General features: G+C 39.5%; 1 protein-coding gene across 7 annotated transcripts in view; it reads right to left on the reverse strand.

Annotated features, from left to right (window-relative positions):
* Window positions 1-9,836, reverse strand: part of LOC101112371 (Fc receptor-like protein 5) — a 57,564-nt gene extending 47,728 nt beyond the window's left edge. For all 7 annotated transcript variants that reach the window (XM_042255969.2, XM_060403146.1, XM_060403150.1 and 4 more), the window contains exon 1: window positions 9,685-9,836. In XM_042255969.2, coding sequence (XP_042111903.1) covers window positions 9,685-9,781 — 97 coding nt within the window. In that variant the 5' untranslated portion in view covers window positions 9,782-9,836. The remainder of the gene's footprint in view (window positions 1-9,684) is intronic.
* Between the last annotated feature and the right edge of the window lie 3,705 nt (window positions 9,837-13,541).

Below are 13,541 nucleotides of genomic sequence, written 5' to 3' on the forward strand. Positions count from 1 at the left end.
AGATACCACATTTCTCTTTGATTCCGTGAAAGGAGTCACACTGGAGAGAAATCCTACGTAAACAATGTGGAAAAAGCTTTTCGCAGTCATAAAAGCTTTCAATCATATGAAAGATTTCACACCAGAGAGAAACCCTATCAGTGTAAACACTGTGAGAAAGCATTCAGAAACAACAAGTCTCTTTGAATCCATGAAAGGACTCACATTGGAGAGAAGCCTTATCAGTGTTAAAAAGAGGGTCAAAGTTCATGAAGAACCCAGATTTGAGAAGAACCGTCAGTTGCAGCTTGTGAACTCTTAGTTGTGGCATATGGGATCTCATTCCCTGACCAGGGATTGAAGCCAGGCCCCCTGCATTGGGAGTTCAGAGTCTTAGCCATGGGACCACCAGGAAAGTGTCAGGTGTATAGTTTTTGTTTTTGAGGGTTGAGTTTTTGTTTGTTCGTTTGTTTTGGTAGTTAACTTTTCACTTTTCATATTATAGTAGTAACAGTCTCACAAAATAAGTGTGAAGTATTGTCTCCTTTGAGAAGACTTTGTGAACAGCAGTAATATATATTGTTGAAAACTTTTGGAGAACTTTGAAGTCATCTACTCAGAGGTACGGTCTGGGTCTATTTTATGGGTGTTTTCTGGTGTACTAATTCAGACACTTCACCTTTAAAAAATATATTTATATACTTATTCGGCTGCATCAGGTATTAGTTGTGGTGCATAGGCTTGGTTGCCCTGAGGCATTGGCATCACAGTTCCCCGAACAGGGATCCAAGCCCTATCCTCTGCATTGGAATAGGGATTCTTAACCACTGGACCAGCAGGGAGGTCCCTCAAGTACTTCACTTTTTGTAGTTCCATTTTGATTTGGGGTTTTTTGGTTTATTTACTTTTGTTTTATTTTCGTAGTTTCAATAATTTGTTTCCTTCCGGGAAATTATGTGTCTCATGTGAATCGTCTTAGATTTTGGCATATACTTGTTCGTTGAGTTCTTTCTTAGTCTTTTTCTATTTCTGCAATGTCCATAGTAATATCCCTCATTCTTCCTGACTGTATACATTTGAATAGTCCCTCTTTTTCCTAGATCAACCTTGCTTAAGATTTGTCAATTTTGTTAATTTTTCTATAGAACTCACTTTTGATTTCACTGGTTTTTCTCTATGATTTTTCCACTCCCCATTTCATTCATCTCTACTTTAAATTTTATTCTTTCCTTTCCTCCTCAAATCAGGTTTGGTGAGTCATCTTTAAAGTCTGTTAAGGTCAATAGACATGGTACTGATTTTCAGTCTCCCTCATTTGCTAGCAGAGGCATGAAAAGGCTACATCTTTTTTTTAGGTTTCACTTCAGATGCAAGCCATAACATTTGAGACTTTGGGAACGATATAATATCCCTCAATATCTCTATTAATATTTTTTGTTTTCAAGGGCATTTTGCACAATATTTATACAGCCTCTTTTCATGTTGGTGTCATTCACAGGTATATCTATCACACACTTGGACTTTCACTCTTAGTATCTTTCATCTAAAGTGTGCTTTCTAGACTTCCCTGGTGGCCTAGTGGTTAAGAATCTGCCTGCCAGAGCGCAAGACACAGATTTGATCCCTGGTCCAGGAAGATTCCACATGCCTCAGAGAAACTAAGGACATGCTATACAACTAATAAGCCAGCACTCTAGAGCCTGTGCTCCACAACAGGAGAAGCCACTGCAAATGAGAAGATCAAGCATCACAACTAGAAAAAAAGCCCATGCTCAGCAATAAAGAGCCAGCACAGCTGAAAATGAATGAATAAATAAACGAAATCAAATTTAAAATGTAATAAAAAATACACTCTGCTTCTTGTACATAGTACATACTTAGATCAGGGTTTGTCTATTTCATATGAGGTGACACTCTCTTCTTCCTGTTTGGACCACATCATTCATTCACTCTTAGTATTATTGACATAGATGCAATACACCTGGCATTTACCTTCTGTGTTTTACAGTTCTTAAATTTTTAATTCTTCCAGAAGGTAAAGAATCTGCCTGCAATACAGTAAACCCAGGTTCAATCACAGGGTCGGGAAGATCCCCTGGAGAAGGGGATGGCTACCCACTCCAGTATTCTTGCTTGGAGAAACCCTTGGACAGAGGAGCCTGGTGGGCTATTGTCCATGGGGTTGCAAAGAGTTGGACATGACTGAGCAACTAACACTTTTAATTCTTGCTGCTGCTGCTAAGTCACTTCAGTCATGTCTGATTCTGTGTGACCCCATAGACGGCAACCCACCAGGCTCCCCCGTCCCTGGGATTCTCCAGGCAAGAACACTGGAGTGGGTTGCCATTCCGTTCTCCAATGCATGTAAGTGAAAAGTGAAAGTGAAGTCGCTCAGTCGTGTCCGACTCTTCGCGACCCCTTGGACTGCAGCCTACCAGGCTCCTCTGCCCGTGGGATTTTCCAGGCAAGAGTACTGGAGTGGGTAAGTCCTTTATAAATTTATTTTTCATTAAATGAATGTATTCTAGTCCTTTCATTTCTAAATGGCTTCTCCATTAGATATTAAAAAAATTAGAGTTTCCTCTTTTAAAATATATGCATTGATTACATATTATCATAGCTTAATCCCAGGGATACAAGAAAGCATTCATATAAAGCTTTATCTTTTTCCATTTTTTTATTATTATCATGCAGATTATATTAATGATATAATCCTCTCAAATATTTTGGTTCACTTGTGTACCATCTGTGGTGATTTCCTTTGCTCAGAACAGTTTACTCTCACGCTTGTGCTTTTGAATGGCAAATGTACTAACATGGGTATCACATTGCTATATATTGTAGTGTGCTAACACATGGCATACATAGGATTTTACATAGTTCCTTTCACATCAACTAAAAGAAAACTGTATTACTTCTGCCTTTTATTCTTATGGCATTAAATACACAAGTGTTTTTCTTTGTTAATGTTAATATGAACTACTTTCTGGAATCCCTAGTATTCAAGCTGAAGAACTCCTCCTGTAATTCCTGTGAGGCAATTTATTAATATATCTTTTCAGTTGTTATTGATTTGAGAGCATCTTTGTTTTGTCTCTATCTTTCAGAAGGTAGTTTTGGTCAAGAAGGAATTCTTGGTGGATAAGTTTTTTTCTTAGCACACCTTGAATGTTTCCCTCTGCCTTCTGGCCCCCCTGTGTTTTTGCTGAGATATCACCTAATTTTATGAGGGTAATTTTACTGGTCATTTTCCAAATGCCCTTTATTCCCACTATAGAGTTCCAACTCCTATTTCTAAGCATATCTAATATTTCTGTTATAAACTAGATATTTTAGGCAACATAATGCAGGTACTCGGGGTACTGGACATGTTTCTTCTGCCCTTTGTTATAATGAAAGGAAAGTCGCTCAGTCGTGTCTGACTCTTTGCGACCCCATGGACTATAGCCTACCAGGCTTCTCAGTCCATGGGATTTTCCAGGCAAGAGTACTGGAGTGGGTTGCCATTTCCTTCTCCAGGGGATCTTCCCAACCCAGGGATCGAACCCGGGTCTCTCGCATTGTAGGCAGACGCTTTGCCCACTGAGCCACCAGGGAAATGATGAGTACCAGCATTATCAGTTTTTTGTTTGTTTTTTTTTTTTTTGTGGAGAATGTGAGTAATGAGCCAACATTATTTTAATGAAGCTTGATCCCCACGTTTTGAGAAGACAGTGCATTGAATTATGGATATGCAGATTATGATCTTGGAGAAGGCAATGGCACCCCGCTCCAGTACTCTTGCCTGGAGAATCCCGGGGACGGGGGAGCCTGGTGGGCTGCCGTCTATGGGGTCGCACAGAGTCGGACACGACTGAAGCGACTTAGCAGCAGCAGCAGCAGCAGATTACGATCTGCTTCCCTAGTGGCTCAGCTGGTAAAGAAACCACCTGCGATGCAGGAGACCTGGGTTCTATCGCTGGTTGGGAAGATCCCCTGGAGAAGGGAAAGGCTACCTACTCCAGTATTCTGGACTGGAGAATTCCATGGACTGTATAGTACATGGGGTTGCAAAGGGTCGGACATGACTGAGTGACCTTCACTTTCATGTCTTCTCATCATTCTTAGCACCTAACATAATGCTGTGTATTAATGCTACTGAATAATTTGTTCAACAAATGAATAAATATATTTTATTCTAATAGTTTCAACTTTGGTTGAAAAACCAGCCAGTTGATACATGTGAATTGATAGACTTAACACCCGCCCACAGACATAATGAGAATGTCATTTGTTGAGAGTGACATAAACAAGATGGTAGAATAGAGGTCTCTAGTCTTTCCCTTACAGAAGCAAATTTTTGGCAGCCTACTATAAACAAAAGCTGATAGCTTTGAGATCTAGATGGGAGATTGTGAAATCCTGCTGGAGCCCAGTAACAACGAAGGGCCATTTTGAGAAGGTAGGTGCATGCCCTAGGAGGTGACTCACTGACTATCATCCCAGCTATAGACTGAGAGCTGCCCCATTCTCCTGTGGATTCAACTCTAGCCCCACTTGTCCATGCTCCTACCACCTGCCTCTTCTGCCGAGGAATCCATGCTCATCCATTCCCCTGGTAGCAGGCCCACCAACCTCAGACTGAGTTCCATTGCTGAAGCAGTTCTGTGACCCAGATCCAAAGGCAAGTCACAGACTAAGAGAAAATCTTATATGTATCCTTATATATGGGGCTTCCCTGGTAGCATAGACAGGAAAGAATCTGCCTGAATGCAGGGTAACTGGGTTTGATCCCTGGGTTGGAAAATCCCCCAGAGAAAGGGAATGGCTACCCTCTCCAGTATTGTTGCCTGGAGAATTTCATGGGCAGAGGAGCTCCGTGGGTTACAGTCCACATGGTCACAAAGAGTCAGACACAACTAAATGACTTTCACACACACACATATACACATATATATACACACATGAAAAGTTCTACAAGTTGGAATTAAAGGCCACTAGCAACTTGAAAACACATGAAATTGTAAAACTCACTAGTAAAAGTGAATATACAGATGGTTTGACCTATGATTTTTCAACTTTGTGATGGTAGAAAAGCAATATGCATTTGGTAGAAGCCAGACTTTGAATTTTGATCTTTTCCTGGGCCAGCAACACACAGTATAATACTCTCTTGTGACGCTGGGCAGCAGCAGTGTGCCAGTGCTCCCAGTCAGCCACATAATCACAGGGGTAAACAACAGACACACTTACAACAATTCTGTATCTATGCAGTCACTATATTTTTCACTTTCAGTGCAGTATTCAGTAAATTACATGGAGGATTCAACACTCTATTACAAAATAAGCTTTTTGTTAGCTGATTTTACCCAACTATAGGCTAAGGTAGTGTTCTGAGCATGTTTAAAGCAGTCTAGGTTAGGCTACAATATTTGATAGGCTGGGTGTATTAAATGCATTTTAGACTTATGATATTTTCTGCTTATAATGAGTTTGTTAGGATATAACTCTATCATGAATTGAGGAAGATTAGTATAATCAAATTCAGAATATGCTAAACACTGTGTCTTAGTCTATACAATTTGTTATGACAAAAGTGCTGTACTGGGTAACCTATAAACAACAGAAATTTATTTCTCAAAGTTCTGAAGGCTAGTAACACTGGTTGACTCTCTCTGGCACAATGCACTTCATCATAGACAGCCACCTTCTCACTATAATCTCACATGGAAGAAGCATAAGAGGACTCTCTTTAACCTCTTTTATAAGGGCACTAATCTCTTATGATGGTTGTGCCCTCATGACATAATCATCTCCCAAAGGCCCCTCTATCTCTTAATACTATCACCTTCAGTGTCAAAATTTTAATATATGAAGTTTGAGGGGAAATAAACATTCATAAAATCCTATATAGTGGTACGTAAAACACTTTTAACTCTAGCAAAAAGGTTTAAAAAGACAAAAGTACTAAAAATTAACTATAGCTACAATAATTTGTTAATATATACACAATGTAAAAGTATGTAAATTGTGATATCTATAATAAAATGGAGGATAATTAAAGGATAGAGTTTTAATACTTGATTTAGATGAATTTCTTAATTCAAATTCTTATATTTTATATAGGTTCCATAGCAATCACAAAGAAAAAATCTGAATAGATATAAGTGAAAGTGAAGTCGCTCAGTCGTGTCTGACTCTTTGCGACCCATGGACTGTAGCCTATCAGGCTCCTACGTCCATGAGATTTTCCAGGCAAGAGTGCTGGAGTGGATTGCCATTTCCTTTTCCAGGGGATCTTCCCAATCCAGGGATCAAACCCAGGTCTCCCACATTGCAGGCAGACTCTTTACCATCTGAGCCATCAGGGAAGCCCCAAATAGATACAAAGGACCCCCCAAAAGTCAAAACTATCTTGAACCAGAAGAACAAAACTGGAAAAAACAATTTCTGGCGTCTAATTATTACAAAGCTGTGGTAATAATCAAAACTATTCATGTTGATATGTGGCAGAGGCCAACACAATATTGTAGAACAACTATTTTCCAATAAAAAAATCAAACCTAGCATAAAAATAGACAAATAGATCAATAGATCAGAACAGAGAGCCTGGAAATGAATCCATACTTTTATAGTCAACTGATCTTCAAAATAAACTGTGGAAAACTCTGAAAGAGATGGGAATACCAAACGAACTGACCTGCCTCTTGAGAAACCTGTATGCAGGTCAGGAAGCAACAGTTAGAAGTGGACATGGAACAACAGACTGGTTCCAAACAGGAAAAGGAGTATGTCAAGGCTGTATACTGTCAACCTGATTACTTAACTTATATGCAGAGTACATCATGAGAAACACTGGGCTGGAGGAAGCACAAGCTGGAATCAAGATTGCTGGGAGAAATATCAATAACTTCAGATATGCAGATGACACCACCACCATTATGGCAGAAAGTGAAGAGGAACTAAAGAGCCTCTTAATGAAAGTGAAAGAGGAGAGTGAAAAAGCTAGCTTAAAGCTCAACATTCAGAAAACGAAGATCATGGCATCCGGTCCCATCGCTTCATGGCAAATGGATGGGGAAACAGCGGAAACTGTAGCTGACTTTATTTTTCTGGGCTCCGAAATCACTGCAGATGGTGATTGCAGCCATGAAATTAAAAGAAGCCTACTCCTTCGAAGGAAAATTATGACCAACCTAGACAGCATATTAAAAAGCAGAGACAATACTTTGTCAAAAAAGTTCCGTCTAGTCAAGCCTATGGTTTTTATACTGGTCATGTATGGGTGTGAGAGTTGGACTGTGAAGAAAGCTGAGCGCCGAAGAATTGATGCTTTTAAACTGTGGTGTTGGAGAAGACTCTTGAGAGTCCCTTGGACTGCAAGGAGATGCAACCAGTCCATCCTAAAGGAGATCAGTCCTGGGTGTTCATTGGAAGGACTGATGTTGAAGCTGAAACTCCAATATTTTGCCCACCCGATGCAAAGAGCTGACTCATTTGAAAAGACCCTGATGTTGGGAAAGATTGAAGGTGGGAGGAGAAGGGGACAACAGAGGATGAGATGGTCGGATGGCATCACCGACTCATCGGACATGAGTTTGGGTGGACTCTGGGAGTTGGTGATGGACAGAGAGGCCTGGCATGCTGTGGTTCATGGGCAAAAAATCACACACAACTGAGCAACTGAACTGAACTGATCTTCAAAATCAGTACCAAAAACACACAAAAGGGAAAGAACAGTTCCTTCCATAAATCACTCTGAAAACCGAATTCCCACATGAAAACAAACAAAATTGGATTCTTGTATCTCAACATATACAAAAATCAATTTGAAATAGATGACTTAAATATAGAACCTGAAACTGTAAAACTGATAAAAGGGAACACAGGGAGAAAGCTTCTTGGCATTGACCTGGGACGTGAGTTTTCAGTATGACCCCAAAAGCATAGGCAACAAAAATAAGAACTAAAACAAGTGGGATTGCATCAAAAATAAAAATTTTGCAAACAAAGGAAATAATCAACAATATAAAGAGCAACCTATGAAATGGGAGAAAATAAAAGAAAACCATCTATCCAATAAGGGGTTAAAATGTCTAAGGAACTTTAACAAATAAATGGCAAAATACAAATAACCTGATTAAAAGGTAGTTAAGAATATGAATAGATATTCTCAATAGAAGATGTACAAATCTCCAAAAGTTTATAAAAAGATGCTCAAACATTAGGGAAACACAAATCAAAGCCAGGAGATAAAACCTCACGTTAATTAGATTGGCTATTATCAAAGAGTCGGACACGACTGAGTAACTGAACTGAACTGAACTGATTATCAAATAGACAAAAGATAACAAGTGTTAATAAAGAAACTTTGTACATTGTTGGCAAGAATATAATTCACACAGTCATAATGCAGAAATAGTCTGGAAGTTCCTAAAAAACTAAAAATAAAACTATCATATGATCTAGTAACCCCATTTCTGGTTATATATCTGAAGGAAATGAAATTAGTATCACAATGAGATTCCTGCACTCTCATATTCATTACAACATTATTCACAGTAGCTAGAATATTGAAACAATCTAAGTGTCTGTCTTCTGTTTAATGGATAAATAAAAGGTAGTATGTGTATACACACACACACATATATGCAATGGAATATTATTCAATTTTTAAAGAAAGAAAGAAATCATGACATTGAGACAACATGGATAAACCTGGAGGACATTATGCTAAGTGAAATAAGCCAGACAGAGAAAGACAAATACTACATGATCTCACTTACATGTGCAATCTGAAAAAGTTGAACTCACAAAAGCAGAGACTAAAATGGTGTTTGCCAGCAGTGAGTACGCTATAGGAGAACTGAGGACATGTTGGTCAAAGGAACAAACTTTCAGTTGTAAGATGAAGCAGTACTGGAGATCTAATGTAGAGTACGGTGACTAGTTAATAATAACGTTAAGTTGAAATTTGCTAAAATTTGCTAAAAGAGTTGATCCTGAGTGTTCTTACCACACACAAGGTGACTGACTGTGTGAAGTGAGAAGAATGCTAACTAGCTGATTGTAGTAATTATTGCATAATATATGTGTATCACATGTTAAATACATATAATTTTAATTTGTCAATTATGCTTCAATAAACCCGAGGGGGAAAAGAAAAATATCAAGCATCTTAGGTTTTTCCCCTGCCTTGCCCACTTCCCCTTGAGAGTCCCTGTCTTCATCTCCCCTTCTTTGTGCTCTTTAACTGCCAATCACTGATACTGTTTGCTTTTGTGTGCGAAAGAAGGAGACATCTTTTGTCTTAGAAAACTTGTCCTCCCATGTCCAGCACCACAGCCTTGGATTGTCATATAAGGAATAAACACACCTCCTTTGCAGACAGAAAGGTAAGATCTTATCTGAATGAGACCATATGAACAAGCAAACAGAAAACACTTGCTGCACTTCATGATGTAGTATTATTTTGTAGAAAAAAGATGAATAATCCCTTAGTGCTGTGGTCACTGTGGTTTCCTTTTCTGTAAAGTTGAGGCTCTGACCACTCTTGCAGCCTCAAAGGAAGAATCTCTGAGCTATATGGTGAAGTCAGAGAACATAATCTCTCGAGGCAGGAAAGAATCTTTGAGCAGGGGCTGAGCCCCCACAAAAAGCCAGGTCCGTGGTAGAGAGATGCTGTCCTAACCCAACCCAGGACCCATGTTGAGCTGTTTTACTTACCCAGGATCAGCAGTGACACCCACAGCAGCATGAAGACTTGGGCCGCCCAGGGCTGAGGCCAAAAGAGAAGCTTTCTCAGGAATAGTGCGTTTGTCATTGATCTCACAGTTGTACACTATCACCCTAGCCCTAAGAAAGGCATCTGTGAAATAGCTTTTTCAAAGAGCAGGATGCATTAGTAAGCTAGAAAAAAGGAAGTGGGAGTTCCCATTTTTAACTACTTATCAAAGTTTCCTGCCCTGTGATCAAAGTGATAAAAATAAATGTTAGGGGTTTTGATACCACATTTCTATTGCTGGAAAAATGCCTTAAGGAAAGCATGGAAGATAGCTCTAAAATAATGTTTATTATGACATCACTCATAATAGCTAAACACTGGAAGAAACATTATAAGACTGAATAAGCATGGTGGTGGTTTAGTTACTAAGTTGTGTCCGACTCTTGTGACCCCATGGACTGTGTGTAGCCTACCAGGCTCCTCTGTCCCTGGGATTCTCCAGGCAAGAATACTGGAGTGGGTTGCCATTTCCTTCTCCAGAATAAACATAGGACTGCTTAAGAATATTCTGATACATCAAAATAATGACACATCATGAAGACATTAAGAATGAGATAAGCTTGTACATGTAAGAAAACAAGACAGCCTTGATCAATGTGAAGAGAAAAACATGAGGAGTAGATTGGTATTTATACTAATATTCAGTTCAGTTCAGTTCAGTCACTCAGTTGTGTCCACTCTTTGCGACCCCATGAATCGCAGCACACCAGGCCTCCCTGTCCATCACCAACTCCCAGAGTTCACTCAGACTCACGTCCATCAAGTGCGTGATGCCATCCAGCCATCTCATCCTCTGTCGTCCCCTTCTCCTCCTGCCCCCAATCCCTCCCAGCATCAGAGTCTTTCCAATGAGTCAGCTCTTCGCATGAGGTGGCCAAAGTACTGGAGTTTCAGCTTCAGCATCATTCCTTCCAAAGAAATCCCAGGGTTGATCTCCTTCAGAATGGACTGGTTGGATCTCCTTGCAGTCCAAGGGACTCTCAGGAGTCTTCAACACCACAGTTCAAAAACATCAATTCTTCGGCGCTCAGCTTTCTTCACAGTCCAACTCTCACATCCATACATGACCACTGGAAAAACCATAGGCTTGACTAGACGGACCTTTCTTGGCAAAGTAATATCTCTGCTTCTGAATATGCTATCTAGGTTGGTCATAACTTTTCTCCAAATGTAAAATATAGAGTACATGTATAAATTGATATAAGAATCCTTTCTTATTTCCTGGGAAATAAACCTAAAATAGTGGTTATATTTTCAGAACTATGGAATGGAAGAAGATATTTTATTTTATATCTTTCTATACATGCTATCAGAGAAGGTAATGGCACCCCACTCCAGCATTCTTGCCTGGAAAATTCCATGGATGGCGGAGCCTGGTAGGCTGCAGTCCATGGGGTCGCTGTGAGTCAGGACTGAGCGACTTCACTTTCACTTTTCACTTTCACGCATTGGAGAAGGAAATGGCAACCCACTCCAGTGTTCTTGCCTGGAGAATCCCAGGGACAGGGGAGCCTAGTGGGCTGCCATCTAAGGTGTCGCACAAAGTTGGACACGACTGAAGCGACTTAGCAGCAGCAGCAGAAGCATACATGCTATATGCTTAGTCGTTGAGCTGTGTCTCACTCTCTGTGACCCCATGGACTCCTCTGTCCATGGGATTTTCAAGGCAAGAATACTGGAGTGGGTTGCCATTTCCTTCTCCAATGTCTTTCTATACAGTTTTTTTTTGTTTGTTTTTAATTTCTGTATATGTGAATTGCTTCGATAACTTTTTAAATATTTATTTATTTTAATTACTTTACAATATTGTATTGGTTTTGCCATACATCAACATGAATCTGCCACAGGTATACATGTGTTCCCCATCCTGAACCCCCCTCCTTCCTCCCTCCCCATACCATCCCTCTGGGTAGTCCCAGTGCACCAGCCCCAAGCATCCAGTATCATGCATCAAACCTAGACTGGTGATTTGTTTCATATATGATATTATACATGTTTCAATGCCAGTCTCCTAAATCATTCCAACCTCTCCCACTCCCACAGAGTCCAAAAGGCTGTTCTATACATCTGTGTCTCTTTTGCTGTCTTGCAGACAGGATAACTTTTTAAAAGTCAGGTTTTCATCCTGGTATACTGACATTACCTGCCATGAGGAATGCCAGTTTCTTATTTTCAAATAGTTTTCCCCACCTTTTCTTTCTGGGTCTGTATTCTGGTCTTCTTAAAGTGAAAGTGGAAGTGACTCAGTCATGTCTAACTCTTTGCAATCCCACTGACTGTAGCCTGCCAGGCTCCTTTGTCCATGGAATTCTCCAGAAAAGAATACTGTGAGTGAGTGTGAAGTCATTCAGTAGTGTCCAACTCTTTGCGACCCCATGAACTGTAGCCCACCAGGTTCCTCTGTCCATGGAATTTTTCAGGCAAGAGTACTGGAGTGGACATTTCCTTCTTCAAAGAATACTGTAGTGGATGGCTGTTCCCTTCTCCAGGGGATCTTCCCAATCCAGGGATGGAACCCAGGTCTCCCTTATTGCAGGTGGATTCTTTGCTATCTGAGCCACCAACGAATCCCTTAAGGGACCATTTAATTTCATATCTACAAATGCATATCACTTACATATATTATGTTACATCCTACCTACTTCACTCTGAGACAAGGAAAGCATATAATGGTAAATAGAGATTATTCCATCTCAGTCCATCAGGAAGACCTCAAGGCAACAAAGAGCTTTAACTTGCTTTTGAAGCTAATACAAATAACTCTACTACATATATTCTTGTATAGGTCTCCTGGTACATGTGGGCTTGCATTCTGTTGCTTATATACCTGGGAATAGAATTCCTGGCTTATAACATTATTTTAGAAAGCTGCCTTTAAAAAAAACTGTATAGAAGGTACTGCTAAATTATTTTTGAAAGTGGTTGTGCTAGTTTCAACCTTTATAGTATTATAATCTTGTAAATTTTAGCCAGCATGCTAGGATTATCTTATTGCAGTTTTAATTTTCATGTCCTTGGTGAATTATGCAATTGAGCATCTCTTCATGTTCAAATTTTTGCTCATCGTGTTGCACACTAGAAAGCACTGTAATATTATAAGTCAATTATATTTTAATTAAAAAAAGAGCCTATACCATTGTCTGAAGCCCCAGCTTTTGCCACTGCAACCTGGAGTAGATCATCAGATCACCTTGCTAATGGGACTTAAGTTTAAGTTCCCACAAAGCTGTATATATTTGCATACTTTTAAAAGATGCTGCCTGAATTCTGTCTTCCAAACAGCCTGAAGCAAGGTACTGAAATACTCCTCTTAGGAACACTGAGAGATCTAGGCACATTCTCAAATACTAGGAGCATTTAAAAATATAATAGGCTGTTTGAAAATGCAAAGATTAGAGAGATGACAAAGAGTTGGAGCAGTTGAATAATAAGTTTTGTCTTCTACCTGAGGCCACTCTTCAATGTTGGGGGGAGGCTGCTGAAACATCTACAGTATACAAATCAAAACAGTCAAGCAAAATAAAGAAAGCTGAGAAATATATTTCAAATAAAAGAATCAGGTAAAACCTTGAAAGAAAAAAACTTCATGAAACAGAGTTAAGTAATTAACCTGATTAAATGTTCAAAGTTATGGTCATAAGAATACTCACTGACCTGGGGAGAAGAATAAATAGATACAGAAAAATGTCAACAAAAAGTTGGAAAATATGAGAAAGTGACAGATAGAAATTACTGCTGATTTCAGTTTTATATCTGCTGTACATAGCAAAAGAAACCCAAGGATATTTACATTTGAGAT

The sequence above is a fragment of the Ovis aries genome, chromosome 1 (assembly GCF_016772045.2).
Source record: "Ovis aries strain OAR_USU_Benz2616 breed Rambouillet chromosome 1, ARS-UI_Ramb_v3.0, whole genome shotgun sequence".
Lineage (NCBI taxonomy): Eukaryota > Metazoa > Chordata > Mammalia > Artiodactyla > Bovidae > Ovis > Ovis aries.